This window comes from Sceloporus occidentalis, unplaced genomic scaffold, assembly GCF_023333645.1.
Source record: "Sceloporus occidentalis isolate IW3139 unplaced genomic scaffold, rSceOcc1.0.p SCAF_7, whole genome shotgun sequence".
Lineage (NCBI taxonomy): Eukaryota > Metazoa > Chordata > Lepidosauria > Squamata > Phrynosomatidae > Sceloporus > Sceloporus occidentalis.
In genome coordinates, this window is record NW_028316987.1 from 17,511,243 (window position 1) to 17,529,601 (window position 18,359).

Below are 18,359 nucleotides of genomic sequence, written 5' to 3' on the forward strand. Positions count from 1 at the left end.
CTTTCATTCAGTCTATTACAAAGATAACAATTCAATAGTTCTGCAGTTTCATCTGTATTTGATAAAGTGGGAGTCATCTGCTGACACATTGTCCCAAATCTCTAAACCACGTAATGATTTTATGTATGTATCAAACCACAGGGAGCCCTGTTAACACTATGCTATGGGACAAAGTTATAGTTTACCAATATCATCTTCTGGGGTGAGTATCCATCTAGATCAGAATGGAAGCACTGAATCATAATGTTCCAATCTAAAAGGATATCTTGTTAGATTTTATCAAAATCCGCTGAGGGATCCAGGCAAAATAATGGGAGTCAGATAACCCAGCCCTCCTGGCATCTTGTTCTTGGCTATTAATCAGGATAGACAAAGCTATCTCACTATTAAAGCCTGATATAAAATTGAATTAAAAACATATCTTGGGGTTAGTTAGCAAGCATCTGCTGGGACATCTTATCAAAAGTTATATTCTAAGCTAATTAGGATAAATACCAAGCAGCCAGAAGTTAAAAGAAACACTATCTTAATGACTGCCTCCTCCCAGGTACCTGGGACTGTCCCTTATATAACACCCCACTGTATACTGCATATCACACAATGGTTTCGAGGAAAGCCTTTTCCTCTCTCTGCTTTTTGTTGTCTCTTACAGCTACTTTAGTGTAGTACTGGATTGAGAGAATGACTCCCACCCCGGCTTTGTAAATCAACTGTATTTGGCTACCTTATTGGAGTCTGTGGAAACCTTTCACCAAGGAACCTTTCCCTGAAAATATCAATAATCCTGAATTTGCAAAGGTTACTGACGCCAATCTGTTCATCATGGCTTTTTTCACTGAAGGGTCTAAAACTCTTTATATTTACCCAGAATATCTTTTTTGGGGCAAGATCCATTTTTTTCTGGTTTTCTGGAACCTGTGCTTGCTTTTTGCTTCTGCTTAACAGTTGTTTTGTCAATGGCAGGAAATTTAGCTTCTGATTTGTTCCCAAGAGACTTCATAGTCATAGAGGATTTTGATTCACGCCCAGAAGCTTCATCAGAAGAAATCTAGTAGGGTAAAAAGGTAGTTAAAAATTAGCAGGGGAATGCAAAAATGTAATTGCAGAGTAGATGTGCTTCTTTTTAGACTTGGATGTCTATGGCTAAGAACTAAGAAGCTTCTGGATTAATTCATGGATCTAAACTTGATTTTCCATCTTTTTTGTACTGCTTGAATATTTTGACAGTTCTCAGCTCAAAAATTTATTTTAAGAGAAAATTATTTTAAAATATGCATTTAAATTCAAGCTTTCAAACAGAAAAAAGATAGAAAATGTGAACACAGACTTATGAGCAAGCATGTACAAAAGTGCCATGGACTAGAAACAGACTGATGGCCCACACATGTTCTGTACACGCTTAAAGCACCCTCTCTTTAAGGCTATTTTGGATGTGTTAGCATGAAAACCTTGCCTTTGGGCATCAACCTTCCTTAGATTGTCCCCAAGGAGATGGCAGACCTCCATGCCTATTTTTTCTATGTTCCATCCATCACAAAGATCTGTTCATATTATTACTGTGAGGAGAAGTTACTGAACATATTATCTCCTGTAATTCTGGAAGCTTAAACTTTCTGCCAAGTCATGTTCAAATAATCATGGTATCTTCTGCCCAGGATTTGTGAGGACAGAAAAAAAGAATATCAGAAGACAAAACACCTAAATTTACTTCAATGTAAACACTCCCAATGACTGAACTGGGGGATGCAGATGAGGCCTTCAAGTCATTTTTGACTTATGGAGACCCTAAGGTGAACCTTATCATGAGGTTTTCTGGGACTGAGAATGTGTGACTTGTCCATGGTCACCCAGTGGCTTGTTGTGGCTGAGTGGGGAATCGAATCCTGATCTCCAGAGTCATAGTCCAATGCTCAAACCACTAAACCACGTTGGCTGAAATGTTCTTACTGAAGCATATTTCTGAGTTTTAGGCTAGTTAGAGCTGTTCAAATTTTGCCATACCTGGAATACTTAACTAGTACTTAGAATGCAAATGAACAGCATAATATAAATGCAGAGAAAGAGTAGCAAAGGAGAAAAAAGGAAGTAATTGTGAATTATTATTATTATTATTATTTTATCCCTGGGCATGATTCCTAAATTTCAGCATTTCATGCACAGGTATAAACCAAGAAATGTTTTTGATCAAGGTCCTGAATGCAAAACATGGAAGTCTATACATACTTTTTGGGTTTGTACATGTTGTGGCAGCATTAACAAATAAATTACATTAAAGCCCATAAGATCTAGGGATGACTCCTACTGATGTCATGGGGGGGGGCTGGTGATGTTCCTAGGGGCAGCTTGTGTGTGCACACAAACACCCTCAAGTAGCCTGTTGACTTCAGGTGAATTTCATAGGGTTTTCTCAGGCAAGGAATGCTCAGAGTTGGTTTTGTGAGCTCCTTCTTCTGAAATATAGGCTACAGCATCTGGCATTTGTTGTCAGTCTCCCGTCCAAGTACTAACCAAGGGTGACTCTGCTTAGTTTCCAAGATCAGATGGGCTCTAATGTATTTAGGCCCTACACACTACAGACAACACAATACAGAGAGAGAGAGAGAGAGAGAGAGAGAGAGATTTTCAAAAGAATAAACTTTTAACTTCTCACTCAAGGATAACTGAGAAACAGATGTGTACTTTGTAGCATCTGAGCGACAAGTGTAATAAAAATATGGATGCATCTTTTTCTCCTAAATGTTACAAATTGCATAAAATAGATGAGGGCCCTAAACGTGAGTGTGATGGACAAATTGCATGCTATATTAATTGTATGGCTAGTAACCACATGCAGGGATTTTTACAATGTTAATCCTAGGTGTGGGAAACCCTGGTTTTTGTTGATATTGCAGTGTGCCAGAACAGAAGGTTTAATCTTTCCCTCTCTTGATGCAATCCTAGCAATAATCCCTCCTGAACATCAGATAACACTGGAAAAAAAGCTGCCACTGATACCAGTGGAGGTTTTTCCTTGAACAGATAACAGCATTATAGGGAGAGATTTTTATCAGGATTATAACTAGCAGGGATGGGTAAACCATCACTCCTCACATGATGCAATCCCAATGAAAATTCCATTTGTAGTGCCTAGGATTATGTTCTCTCACATCGAGTAAAGGAATCTTCTGCCTTCTCCTGACAGAAATCCAAGAGAATCTCAAGTATTCTCTTCCAAAGCAGCATTTTCTCCCACATATCTGCTTGTACAAGAATCATCCTCTGCTTTTAGAAGTCCAGTAATTATCTACGTAGCTGTATCCCTGAATCACTCTTGGTGTTTGTGTGCCATAGTCTTCATCTACTCTTAAACATAACCATCATTTAACAAAATGTTTGAAGAATCTACAATATCTGCCTGCCTCTGAGGTGACTCCACAGCAGTCAAACTCTGATAATCTAGTTTCAGCATGCATAAGCAGAGAAGAAACGCAGGTATCTATTTGAGCCTTGACAAAACTATGGCAATCATAATTCACATAACAAAAACATTTCGCCACAGTTATAATTGCTTATCACTAGCAAAATGTAAATGTGCAACAATGGCATACATTTCATAACTAAAATAATTTCATTATCATAAAATTTCATTATCATAAAATGCTGTTGTTTTATTAGCCAGTATATTTCATGGAATTTTGGAGTGACGTTTTGTGTCTTCCTACAGGGACTCTCTGCGGGGAACATGGCACCCCTGAGAGCATTTGGCTTCTATTGCAACAGTGACCCCAAGTGCAATTCTTTACTTTTAAAAAGTGTACTTTACTTTGAAAAATCATACTTGACCCAATATCCTTGAATGCATTTACCACTTCATGTTTTGTCTGTGTGTATGACTTAAAAAGGTAAAGGTAAAGGTTTCCCCTTTGACAAGCTTGTCAAGTCATGTCCCACTGTAGGGGGCAGCGCTCATTTCTGTTCCTAAGCCGAAGAGCCAGCGTTGTCAAAGACGACTCTGTGATCATGTAGCTAGCATGACTGCACAGAATGCTTTCCCACCAAAGTGGTACCTATTTATGTACATGCACTTTTACATGCTTTCCAACTGCTAGGCTGGGACTAGCGATGGGAGCTCACCCCATCATGCAGCACTTGGTTCTCAAACTGCCAACCTGCCGATCTTGCAATCGACAGAATCAGCATCTTAACCGCTGAGCCACCTTACACTTGCATTAAATAAAAAACACCCAGCAAGCAGAGATTGTTTCTGCATGCAAGAGGCCATCAGTTAATGCTGTGTGGCACATATATGTATTACACAGTAATAAAAGCTGAGTTTCTTGACTTTAATGACATTTAGTTATTTCAGCTCTAAGACTGCAATTTTCTTTCCTTTCCCAATGATACATTGGAAGGTTCATTCAAGTTAAAGTCAGCGAAATCAACCAGCCTTCCATTCAGACAGGTATTAATAACAATAAAAGCATAATGTGCTGCCTTCAAAAGATTTACAGCATTTCCTATAACTGACAAATGGAGTAAGTATACTAATTTATCTGGCATTTGTGACCTCATTTTATTTTATATGTATTAGTGAACTCCCTCCCTCCCAAGGTTGATGGACAAACTATGACACAGATATAGAAAAATATCCTTATCAGTTAACACCACTCACTGCTTGTTTTTGGCTGGTTTAAATACCTCTGAGAAGTTCTATAAGTAAAGTGTTACTGGTTTTGCCACTGCCTTGTATAATCTCCACTGGCAAATGGCTGCACTGCAGTGTTTGAAAATTCAGAGGTCCTGATATAAATGCCTCTTTTCCACAGGACACAATTATAGCACTTTAACTGCTATGGTTCAATCCAATGGAATCTTAGCATTTGTAGTCCAGGGAGGTGTACCTAGTATTCTCAGTTAGAGAGCTCCAGGGCTTTCCCAAACTACAAATTGCCAGGATTCCATACATTCAGCCAAGAAGTTCAAATGCCATTCAAATGCTATATTTGTGTGGTTCTAATTGTGAAAGAGACCAAGGTCATCAGAAATAATGCAATGCCAATATTTAAGTTATTTTTAAAGTCAATTAGAGTCTAATTCATTCATAAAGACTCACACCAGCCTTACATTCATTATTTTAATTTTATGTAGCTTTGTTTTTTAGGTCAGGATGCCACAGACAGGACCATTATACTAATCAATAGCACCATTCTATGTTCCAACTAAACTCCTTGGATCATCTCAAAATTTGTCTAAGGCCTCTGAAGTAGCATATTCTGGATATATGCTGCCCAAAGATCCTCACTCCTGGAGCAATACTATTAACTGAAGGACTGAAAATTAGTGGGTTAATTCAAAACCAAACAAAGCAGGAGAAAGATCCCAGGCCAGAGTGAAGCCATGATTATGAAGCCCTAGAAGCTTAGGTGATCACCCATACTTTAACCTGGTGCCTAAATAAGATCAACCATAAAGCTACCTGGGCCAACAAGGGCAATGTATTCCATAGCCAGAATGCAACAGCAGAGAACCCTCTTTCAAAGTCTCTTCAAAGTATTTTTCTTCCAGTGGCGGGAAACAGAGGTGGACCCCATAGACAGATCTTACAGGGAAAGGCACTCCTTCAAGAATTTAAGTCCAAGTCTTGAATTCAGACAAAAAGTTATGGGTGTTGGAATGACTGGTAATACTGTTACATCCTATGTAGTTTGATTTTGACAACTGGGAATATCTAGAACCTTATGTGGATGTTACAACCAAGAAGGTGGGCTGCCAGAAAAGCAAGCCCATTGCATCGCCCTTCTCAACATCAAGATCAATCCCTGTGTCCAGAAATCTTTGCTATAATTTTAAAATCTGTTTCTAGATATTTCCCCCTATACTTCCATCTGTGTTCCTGTAACTCCTCCTATGCAGAGGATGTATAAAAACAGATCCTGGATAGCTTTGTGGTGCACCAGTGGGCTGAAGCTTTCTCCCACTAGGAGAATAGAATGTCCTCCAGGCAATTTATGGGGCCATAACAAGGACAACAGATTTATTATGAAAGATCCTTCTAATGTAGCTAATACATCCAAGGAAATTAGCCAATTATTTTACTACTCAGCATATAAAAACTGTCTCATTGTCTCCTTGTTTTGTTGCGTTATAAGGATAAAGAAACAGTGATCTCACAGAATACAGAAATTACATGTTTGTTTGTTTTTTTAAAAGCAAAAGCAAATAAAGGATCGAAGAAAACAGCCTTCTTCATGGCTTATCCATGTTAATATTAATAGATTAACTTTTATTTATCTGCCAAAAGAGGGGTATTAAATGAGATCTAATATGAAAAATTGGCTTATTTTGTTTTTTAAACTGTATAATAAACAAACTGACAGATATATTATGCAAAAATAAGGCAATAATAAGCATTTGCATAAATAAAACCATATTTTTTTTCATCTGCAGTCTGATAAATTAATGCAGAAAACAGACAAATGCTCATTAAACACACACACCAGAACATCCCTAAATAAACTAAATGTTAGATAATGAAGGCAGATGAATAATCACAAAAAACTGTTTTGACAAATAGAAATGTTATACAATGCATCTTTAAGTATCAACAAAGTTGGGGCGGTGGTTCATAACCAATTTCTATCAGCCTTTTAAAAAATTAAGTGTCTTTTTTCTGATATTTTTCATAATCCCCAGCACATGGATCTTTCAGCATAAAGCAGAGGACTCTGATAGATTTAGACTGCTCCTTCAGGGAAAGAAGAGCATTTTATTTACAGCACTCCTAGTTAGAGGAGATGATCCTGCCCTAGTACTCTGACTCAGAGGATAATCAGCCTACATACAATTTAAGATGGCTTTAGCTTTCTGAGGAAAAAAAAACATCATTCTATTCTCCTAGCAAAAGACAGCTTCAGCCCACTGGTGCACCCCTGAAGATATCCAGGATCTGTTTTTATACATCCTCTCCATAGGAGGAGTTCTGCTTTGACTTTCCTGCCATTGCTTGACTTACCAGATCTCATTTATCTTGAGCTGACTCCATTAGATGTTATGAGCTTCACCTGCAGCTCTCACATATGAACAGAATGGGACACTTTACATCAGTATATGAAGTTTCTCTACTCATTAGAGAAGGTTTACTCATTTTGGGTACAAGAAACCTATCTTCACAACATAGGTATTGTTTCATTGCCAAATCCTAGGCTATACACACAAAGTAGAATCGTTTTTCTCAGAATATATGTCTCTTGTTTGGAATTGAATAGTTCTCACTTCGAACTGTAAGTATAACAGTTTCATACTGCCCGTATAGTGTTTTAAATAGAACACATCATTTAACGCTGCAATATTTTAAATTATTCACTTCTGTTTTCTTTCATATCCTAAATCTTACAATAAGCCCTTAATTTTTTGAAATCTGGGTATTGGTTACTAGCCTAGTAAACTCTGAGTTGATTTAGTCATGTAGCTTCTCAAGAGCATGACCTGCTTGTCTCATTCTCTCTACCCTAAAAGGCTTTTCATAGTGAAAAACAATGGTACAAAACAGGGGGAATCCCTAGTAATTAGACATAAAAAGAAATGGACTTGGCTCAAAATTGGTTCAGATCTGTCATATCAAAATCGAGGAGGCTCAGATCTGTTTTCTGAAAACAGAAAACAAAGCTAGTTTTCCCAGTCTGAGAAAACTAAGGAAGTTTAGCTGGATGCAGCTATGTGGGTTTTTTGACTGGAGACTTGGTAAGGGGATGATCTCACAATTAACATGTGGATTTTGATAAATTAGATTTATGTTGCTGTGAAGGTAACATCAGTTTACTTCCATCTGTGTTCTTGTAATTCTTAAGTGGCTTGTATATAATTACAGTAATATTATGTCTACAGCTCTCTCTTGCAAAAGAAGGTCTACTCAGAATTTCTGAGGAAGAGATTTAGCACCACTACGTATAATTCTCAAGTGACTAAGGGCCCAAACAGACAGGCCAAAATAAAGCTGCTTCGGGTCTCTTTGGAGGTATGCTGTTTAAGTGATGCATGGGTCCTAAGAGTCCGGAGGTTGCGCCAAAGCCACACTCCATTCCTAAACACTGGAGTGCAGCTTTGGTGCAGCTTCCAGATTCTTAGGGTGCATGCATCATTTAAACAGCATACCTCCAACGAGACCCGAAGCAGCTTTATTTTGGCAGTCTGTAACAGGCCATACTTCCAAAGTGACCAGAAGCAGCTTTATTTTGGCCTGTCTGTTTGGGCCCTAGGTGACTTAAGAATGGGTATAAACAACAGGAACATGTATTTGTGTAGCCCTTTTCCATCCCTTTGTTTCCTAGATGAATAGATGAAGATTAAAATCCTCCTAAACAAAAATAGTAAAGTTACATATTATTTTAAAAGTTAGTGATAAAGTTATGTCACTCTTCACAATGTTTTTACCACACAAGTATCCACTCCCAATAAGGGAGGTCAAGTTTAGGAGAATTTACTGACACCATGTTTTCCTTCGCTTAGATTTCTATTTAGGCAAGCAGTCTACGGCTTTCAGAGATAACTTGGAAGGGCTACAGTGGGTTCTACGCTGATGAAGATCACATAAAACCGCCTGGGTAGGCTTTCAACAATCTAATATACGCAGACAACACCATAATACTAGCAGAAAACCTCTCAGACCTGGAACAACTACCAAGTAAGATCAAGGAAGAAAGTGTAAAGGTAGGCTTACCGTTGAATGTAATGAAAACAAAAATAATGACCACAGGAGAATCTATCAGGAGAATCTGATAGCCATTAGGGCTGAAGGGCAGGATATAAATACCTAAAATACACAAATTCAACCTAGACAATGAAGAAATAGAAATAGTAAAAGGGTTCTCATACCTGGGATCAAACATTGATAGGAATTGCGACTGCAGCCAGGAAATCAGAAGAAGATTAAGAATGAGGAGGGTCGCTATGAAAGAGCTAGAAAAATGTAAAGATATACAACTGAGTACAAATGGTAGAATTATACAAGTCACTGTATTCCCTATGGATGTGAGAACTGGACAGTTAAGTAAGAAGGTAGGAAGAAAATCAGTTCCTTTGAGATGTGGTGCTGGAGAAGGGTGCTGAGGATTCAGTGGACAGCCAAAAAGACAAACAAATGGGTCCTAGAACAGATCAAACTAGATCAAACCAGAAATCTCCCTGGAAGCCAAGATTGAAAAATTGAGGCTGTCATACTTTGGACACATTATGAGAAGGCATAACTCATTGGAAAAAAAACAATAATGTTAGGAAAGTTGGAGGGAAGCAGAAAGAGAGGAAGGCCACTCGCTAGATGGATGGACTCTATTAGAGAGGTCACGGGTATGAGAAAGCAGGAACTAAGCAGAACAGTGGAGAACAGGGAGTCTTGGAGATGCCTCATCCATAGAGTCACCATGGGTCAAGATCGACTCAAGAGTGGTTAACAACAACAACAAAGGCTTTCTTAAGAGGAATCTATCTGTACTTCCCTGCATCCTCACATCTTTACTCCTCACTGAGAACAGTACAAACTTTGATGAGTCCTGAGATTTTGTTAAGATAAAAGAAATGTATGTCAAAGAAATTAGGTTTTTCAGACTTCAAAATAATTAAGTGTGATACACACACTCACACACACACACACACACACACACACGGTCAGCCCTTCTTATCCACGGATTTTTTAATCCACAGATTCAAGCATCCACGGCTTGAAAATATTTTTTAAAAAAAGTATAAATTTCAAATAGCAAACCTTGATTTTGCCATTTTATATAAGGGACACTATTTTGCTATGTCATTGTATTTAATGGGACTTGAGCATCCATGGATTTTGTTATCCATGGGAGGTCTTGGAACCAAACCCCAGTGGATAACAAGGGCTACTGTGTATATATATCATTCTTCATGAATTTGCTGGGTGTAGCAAGGGACTGTGAGCCAGCATGGGGTAGTGGTTTGAGTGTTGAACTATGTAAACACCAGGATTCAAATTCCCACTCAGCCATAGAAACCCATAGTGACTGTGGGCAAGCCATACTCTCTCAGCCTCAAAGGAAGGTAAAGGTAAACCCCTTATGAACAAATTTTGCTAAGAAAACCTCTTGGTAGGTTAACCAAGTTGGAAATGATGTGAAGACAAAAAAGCAACAGCAAGGGACTATTATCAATATACTCTTCCATTTGACTTTTATTCCTCAAAGTTACCAATAGTTACCTGTCTATTAGCAGGAAGTCTTGAAACCCATGGCCTTTCATAACTACGCACAGCAGAGATGGAAGATATAGTTGTCTGCCTCATTTCTTGTCTGTGGTGCTGGTCTCGCTTCTTTTCAGGCTGCTCTTTGGCCAGCTCTTGTTTTCTCAGGCAAGCCTTCAGAAATACATTTGTTTGAAATGAGGTGTTATATGGAGCCTGGATTCAAGCAAAGATGTAACCGATAAAACTGGCCCTACCCCCCCCCCCCGGTGCGCCATATCAACTCATCAATGCTTTGTACTCATGTATATGCAAAAATCAACACTGAAAGAAGAACCTTCATACCTGATACTCTGAATCCATCTTATGCTGCATCTCTCTCAGGTACTGAGCATCACTGATAAACTTCTGTCTTTCTTTTGCTTCATACATGATAATACTTCAAGAAAGCAAATATAACAGATTATCATAAAATGGATGGTGATCTTGGGGAGCTCTCTCTTTTTCTTCAGGTTTAACATCTGACAGCAATAGGCTACAAAAACAACTTCAGAACTAATACATTGATGTAATCTAAATTCCTCTAAACTTTTATTGAACTTTTTATAGATCTGGAACTTTGCTGCCAGATTCCAGTTAAAACCAGTTTATGAGTAACACCTTTAGCATGCCTGTCCGTTTAAGAAACAGCCTTAAATGGCAATGGCAACCACTTTTCTTTTGGGAGTGGCTATGGTTAGTGTTCCAAGTTGATCTGATTGGGAGAGGTTGGTTTGTTTTGTATAGCAAACCTAAGTGGTTATGTTCCTCTTAACTGCTTCATTTATTTCTTGTTATGGCTTTACCCACCATTCAGTTTGTTTTTCTCTTATGTCTTCCTACAATTCAAAAGTGAAGGACATTCTGCAAATAGAAACAGCCTTTTTTAAAAGTAAAACAAATATGGCTAGTAATATATCCCCCAAAGCAAGGCCATTTGGATCATATGTCAACTCACCCTCAGGTTGGCTGGTGGGATATGCCTCCACCACCCTCACCTTCTTGCCCCCTGCTCTAGCTCCCTTGGTGAAGGGAGCCAGAGCAGGGGAGGGAAAGCTGGCGGGGGCATGCATCCCCACCACACTGCGTTCCTTGCTGCTGTGGTTCCCTTGGTGAAGAGAGTCAGGGCAATGAGAAAGCCAGCATGGATGTGCACCCACCACTGCGTGGCAGCAGCACTGCACACACACACACACACACACACACAAATTGCAACAGGTGGAGGGCCAGACATGGAGTGACCCCCTTCTGCGGTGCCATCTGGTGTAGACTGCATTCCCATACCCCTCTAGTGACACCATTGTACTGTACTGTAGGTAAACTGATTCAATCAAGCAAGCCATGGCACTGAATTTTCAAGATCTGAGCAGGGCATCTGATGACCAGGAGTCTTGGACATCTTTTATTCATAGGGTGAAAGTTGACTTGAAGGTAAACAACAATGGATCACCTTTAAAAGCAAATTCTGAACATGGACACATTCCATGTCGATGCTTCTATTCCAAGTAAAAACAAGATATACTCCAGTTCTTGTTTTGTGTGAGGCAGTACAACAAACAACTGCCATTGTTTCAAACCTGCAGGAACTGTGATTATTTAGTTTCCAGTCTGGAGTTGCAAAATATTTAGCATGAGTTCATTAGTCTTGCTGAACACATCACTAACCTTTCTTTTTGAGTGGGGAATTGGATGTGAGGAAAGACCACTTACACTTACAAACAGGAAGAGTCTTCCTTGCTTAAGAAAACTCTATCAAATTCATGGGCTTGCCATAAGTCAACAGGCGACTTCAGGGCACATATAAATACTCACAGAGAGAGCTAACCTATCATGAGTTTTTCTTGGCAAAATTTACTCAGATGGGGTTTGCTTTTGCCTTCTGAGGTTGAGAGAATGTAACTCATCTGAAGTCAACTGGTGTTTCATGTCTGAGTGGGGATTTGAACACTGTTGGCACAGTGGAGAGCCCTGGTGGCACAGTGGTTAAATGCCTATACTGCAGCCACTCACTCACAAACCACAAGGTTGTGAGTTCAGTACCAGCGAGGGACTCAGGCTCAACTCAGGCTTGCATCTTTCTGGGGTCGCTAAAATCAGTAGCCAGCTTGTTAGGGGCAATTAGCTTACACATTGTAAACCACTAGGGAGTGCTTAAGTCCACTGATAAGCGTTATAGAAATGTACTTGCTATTGCTATTGGTCTATTATAGTCCAACTCTCAAACCACTACACCATGTTGGCTCTCCAACAATTTACACCATTACATAACTGATGGCATATGGTGTAAATTGCTGGGAATCTAGAACAATAGTAAATTCAATGAGCTCTTAGACAGGAAGATGTCATGGCTCAGCTAAGAAATGGTCATTGGATCCACTTACCAGTAACTGCTCAGAAGAGAAATTGCAATGGAGCACATGTTCAATCAGCTTATTTACATGTACAACAAAAAGCCCTTTCTTGTAATGCCCCAGAAATGTGGTACGCTTGCCCAAGTTATGTTCCCCTGGCACCTTCATTATTTATTTAGGCAACCAACAAGTCTCTCCTGTCTTCTCAACCTTCTAATGACACCTTTGTTCTTCACCATAAATAAGCATTGTGGGGGCTTTTAATTTACCTGTTCTTTTTCAGCTTTCAATACTTTAGTGTTTTTCTCTGATTTTTATGTTTTTGGTCAGTCACTTTTAGTAGTAATAAGACAATCTTAAATAGAAATGCAGGGCTAGTTTAATTTCTGATAAAGAAATGTGTCAGGGTATAACTTCTCCCAGGTAAACTATTCTTAGACGTTCCTTTATTTATTTAAAATTGGGAGCTTCATCCAGCCTTCAACCTGTCACCCATCAGAACAACTGGACTACAGCTCCTTTCTATCACAGGCAGCAAGTCATTGGATGACAAGATAGATGTGTAATCTGACACATCTGGAAGATATCAGGCTGGGAAAGTCTTGAACAGATGTATAAAAATAGACTTTTCTGTATCAGCAAACACCACTATATGATAAATAAAAATGAATGTACATGCAAGAAGAGTTATGTGCACAGATCTAGAGTGTTAGGGCCAAAAACCTAGCCAGGACCAAAAAGCTGGTTAGTGGGGAAAGATGCACCCAGCATCCTCATAGGCTTTACCAATAGAGTACAGTATATGATAGGATTTCCTATGATAATTTATGCACTGTTAGACTAATCTTGTATCAAAGTATCTGACTTAGACACATAGTTTTGATTAGACATGCACAGTATTGTGCTGTTATTAATTTTACCAGTAGGTGCACCAGTAAAGATGGCAATCTTCTGCTAACATTAAGGTCTGGAACACAACATGATGCCTTATACTGAGTCAGACCATTAGTGTGTATAGCCCACTACTGTCTGTTCTAATTAGTAGTGGCTACTAAAGTTCCAAGAACAATTCTTTCCTAGCCCTGTCTAAAGTGACTGAACCAATGACTTCCTGCATGCAGATCATTTCAGCGTCTTTTGTGGGGCTCAAATACTTAGAAACAAAAGCTATTTGTTTCCTGCTACCAGCAGGATCCATTCTCCTACACCTTATTTCAATTCCACACTACTGGATAAAAGGCTCATGTGGATGCTGGAGACTCTAGAATTCAACTACGTTAGAAAAAGGTGAGAGAAAGGGTATCTGAATCACTGATGGCCCTCATTTGCTGTTCTGTGCCTATTGTGGCCTTAACCTAAATGACACTCACATTCAAGATCACTGCAGCTGTTGTTGCCCTCTCATTGCGGTGCTCTACTGTGCAGAATTGATCCTCTGGAGGCAAGATTGACACACTGTGTAGAGCAAAAGGAAAGGGATGAGGGAGAAGGAAAAGGAAACAGAGAGGGGAGGAAAGGGCATGGGGAAAATGAAAGATTATAATGAAAAGAAGACGGAGAGGGAGTCAATGAACCAGGCACTGTGGTTCTCTGAAATACAAACATTCTGTTTCCCTTGACATTTTCAGTGACTTAATAATATTCTGAGAACTATGACATGTCACCGGTGAGATTATCTCCCCCAATAGATACGTATTTCCAAGTATTTCTCCGTTTCTTATACTAAACTGAGCAGAAAATATTAAAAGATATAGCCGTGTTTGTAGAATCAATATGTAGAGAGATCTTGGAGCACCTTTGAGACTAACAGAAAGAAAGAAGTTGGCAGCATGAGCTTTCATAAACTAAAGTCTACTTCCTCCAAATGCATCTGAGGAAATAGACTTTAGTCTGCGAAAACTCATGCTGCCAACTACTTTTTTCCCAGTTAGTCTCAAAGATGCTGCAAAGATCTCTACATACTGCGCAGGAAATAAATCTGGATGTCTGTATAAACGTTGCACGAAAGTGCTAGAACAGGGATGGGGAAAGTGTGGCTACAAACCCTTTCAGCACAACAAATAATGGTGGATGATGAGAATTGCAATCCTAGCATCCGAGAGTATGTACATTTTCCACATTTCGTCTGGAAGCTGAGGAGTTTACCACTCTTCAGATGAAAATATCAAAAAATGTCTATAATGTGGGTCTAGCTCTATGTCAATACAGCAACAAAATGTGACAGAAGGACTAAAACATTCCATCTAAGTCAGTGGTTCCCAACCTGTGGGTCAGGACTCCTTTGGGGGTCGAATGACCCTTTCATGGAGGTCGCCTAAGACCACTGGAAAACACGTATGTAATTACAGTTATGAAGTAGCAATGAAAATAATTTCATGGGTTTGGGTCACCACAACATGAAGAACTGTATTAAAGGGTCGTGGCATTAGTAAGGTTGGGAACCACTGATCTAAGTGGATGAGAGTTAAGCATTTGGAAATAAATTAAAGAATTAAAATGAGAACTGAGGAAATCAACAGACTGCCCCTTTGGAGTGTTCTGCAGCCACCCCTTTCCTCACCAGATCAGGGTCGTGGCAACTACAGGCCATGGCCTCGATCTGGCCTTTCCGTGGCACAAAAAGAAGCCACAAAAAGCGGCTCCTTTTTGTGCTGCAGAAAGGGCACCCTAACCACTATGGTGGCAGCTTTTGGATTCTCCTTTGGTGCAGTGCATTTAAACATTGCATCAATGGAGCACCGTAATGCCCCGCCATGCATTTGGGCACGCGGCACGACACCAGCATGGGAGCAGCCGGTGTGTGTACACCATGCCCCCACATCACTTCCACACCGGCATATAATGCCAGTCTGTAGAGGCTCTTGACTTAGTCATAGTTGACTCTAATCAAAGCACTTTTCATTTTCCCCATTATGGTATACTTAAATCAAAGCTGCATGTGGTCAAAGTTTCCTTCAGTATAATATTGAAATTACTGGGCTGCAGTGCCTATCATTTAAAATTATTGTGGTAGAGAGTTGATGGATGGACTCTATTAAGGAGGTCACAGATATGAATTTACAGGACCGGAAAAAAGCAGTGAGGGACAGGCTTGGGAGATATCCAAAGTCTTGGAAGATATCTCATACACAGGCTCGCCATGCATCGGGATCGAAAGTGGTTAACAACAACAACAAAAGTGACCATTTCATTCTGGCCTAAATACCATAAAGGCACCAAACCCCATCTGATCTTGGAAGCTGATCAGGGTCAGCTCTGGTTAATACTTGGATGGGAGACTGTCAAGGAATACCAAGTGCTGCAGGCTATATTTCAGAGGAAGAAACTCGCAAAACCACCTCTAAGCATTCCTTGCCTAAGAAAACCCTAGGATTCATTCATGGGGTCACCATAAGTAAGCACTCAACACATACATATGGAGAACATTTCAGGTATCTTCCAGTGAGGTGCAATATAGTTGTCCCTCCACACTTGCAGCTTTGACCTTTGCAGATTTGATTATTTGTGGTCTTGATTAATATGTTCTCTCTAGGAATCTCTAAGTCCTCCAGCACAACTCTGCCGGACATTGACCATAGAGTTGTGCTGGAGAACCTATAAGTTACTGTAGTAAATATTTCTCTAGGCATTTGTAAGTCCTGCAGGATAATTCTATGATTAACTTCTGGCAGATGTTGACCACAGAGTTGCAAAGGAGGACCAAGAGATTCCTAGAGAGGTGTTCTCTTAGCGAAAGAGAATAGTGTGCTTTTATTTGCGGTTTTTCCACATTCATGGGGATCCTTCACACCTAACTTCAGCAAATGTGGAGAGACCACTGTATATACCACTTGGAGAAAACTGGGGTGGGGAGGGGAGGTTCTTCCATAGGCTAAGTTAGGGATTCAGCTACAGAGAAATTAAGTCACTGACTCCAAATGAGAATTCTGCCCCCTCAAAATCTTCTTTCAGTCCCCCTATTTCTAGCTTTAAAAGAGAGCCAGCATAGCATCATGGTTTGAGTGCTGGACTATGACTCTGGAGGCCAGGGTTCAATTCCCTGCTCAGCTATTAAACCCCCTGGGTGACCTTGAGCAAGTCACACTCTCTCAGCCTTTGGGGAAGGCAAAGGCAAACCCCCTGTGAATAAATCTCGCCAAGAAAAACTCACAATAGCGTTCCCCTTTAGGGTCGCCATAAGTAGGAATAAAACAGCTGGAAGGCACACAACAGCAGCAAGAAACGTCTAGCTTTGCAAAGAGACACTGGTTAGCATTTGCTTAGTAACTCTTTTGTTGTTAACTGCCCTTGAGTTGAGCAACCTTATGGGTGAGACATCTCCAAGAACCTCTGTCCTCCACTGCTCTGCCTAATTCCTGCAACTTGATACCATTGACCTTAATAGAGTCCATCCATCTGGCATGTGGCCTTCCTCTCTTCCTACTTCCCTCCACCTTTCCCAGCATTGCAGTCTTTTCCAATGAGTCCTTCCTTCTCATGATGCGTCCAAAGTACAACAGCCTCTCTTTGGTCATCTTGGCTTCTTCCAGGGAGTTTTCCGGCTTGATCTGCTCCAGGACCCATTTGTTTGTCCTTTTGGCCGTCCATGGGATCCTCAGTTCTCTTCTCCAGCACCGCGTCTCACCCGCTCCTTTTCTTTGGATGCCTAAACCTGTATTTTTAAGTGCCCCAAAATGTTTTAACTTCCTGTAACGCTAGATATTGGGCGACTGGTGGAAAAATTATTGCAATGCCCTCATTATGTGGGAGACCAACGTAAATAGAGTAACCCCATTTTGCGAACACACAGAGAAATAATCTGGTTTGACACCACTTTAACTGCCATGGCTCCATGCTAGGGGATTCTGGGAACTGTAGTTCAGTGAGACATTGAGCCTTCTCTGTCAAGAGCTCTGGTGCTACAATAAACTACAATTCCCAGGATTCCCTAGCACTGAGCCAAGGCAGTCAAAGTGGTCTCAAGCTGGATTACTCCTGCAGTTTGTTTTGGACCTCAGTGCCAGGGACCCCTGGGGCAGAAAGGAAACACAGGTGCCTCCACACTTAAAGCAGGTTGGCTCTGGCAGTCAGAAAAGCCCCCCTCACCTTCCACTTCCGCTTCCGCCTGCCAGAGAGCCAGCCTGCTTTCTCCCCTCCGGCGCGCGCCCCAGGCCTCCTTTCCTCGCTCTAGCTCTTGCTCAAAGCCTGGCGCGTGGCGTCTCTAGGTTCCCATAGCAACCACCGCCTTTCCCGTTGAATCGTGGGCGGGGCAGGGGGAGGAGCCAAAGGACGTATTGCGTCAATGAACATAGATCACAGAAAGTATACAGACTTTGTTGTAGCACATGTGAGACTAAGGCTGCATCCACACTGGAGAAATAACCTGGTTTGGCAGCGCTTTAAAAGTGTCTTGGCTGAAGGTTATGGAATTCTGGGAGTTGGAGTTTGTTGTGGGGCCCCACAACAAACTCCAACTCCCAGAATTCCATAGCCTTCAGCCAAGACATATTAAAAGTGCTGCCAAACCAGGTTATTTCTCCAGTGTGGATGCAGTCTAACACAGCTATATCTTTGAATAGATACAGAATGTTAGGCGACACAGACCAACATTACCTTATGACTGGTGTGACTTCTGGCCTCTTAGGACGCATGCATCATTTAAACAGCATACCTCCAAAGTGACCAGAAGCAGCTTTATTTTGGCCAGTCTGTTCAGGCCCTTAGTTCTCTTTCTTGCTAGCAGTCCATGATATCCAGAGAACTCTCCTCTAGCACTACATTTCAAATGAGTTGAATTTCTTTCTCTCAGC

At 40.5% G+C, this 18,359-nt stretch overlaps 1 protein-coding gene across 2 annotated transcripts in view; it reads right to left on the reverse strand.

Moving 5' to 3' along the window:
- The window catches only part of MARCHF10 (membrane associated ring-CH-type finger 10), a 50,969-nt gene extending 33,226 nt beyond the window's left edge, over window positions 1-17,743 (reverse strand). Inside the window, exons 1-5 of one of the 2 annotated variants that reach the window (XM_089532208.1) lie at window positions 17,656-17,743; window positions 13,941-14,025; window positions 10,526-10,619; window positions 10,199-10,354; window positions 865-1,048 (exon numbers count right to left, since the gene is read on the reverse strand). In XM_089532208.1, the coding sequence (XP_089388334.1) occupies window positions 865-1,048; window positions 10,199-10,354; window positions 10,526-10,612 (427 nt within the window). In that variant the 5' untranslated portion in view covers window positions 10,613-10,619; window positions 13,941-14,025; window positions 17,656-17,743. Of the gene's footprint in view, window positions 1-864; window positions 1,049-10,198; window positions 10,355-10,525; window positions 10,620-13,940; window positions 14,026-17,562; window positions 17,609-17,655 lie in introns of those variants that run through there. The other variant, XM_089532209.1, reaches the window with a different exon arrangement.
- Window positions 17,744-18,359: the final 616 nt, after the last annotated feature.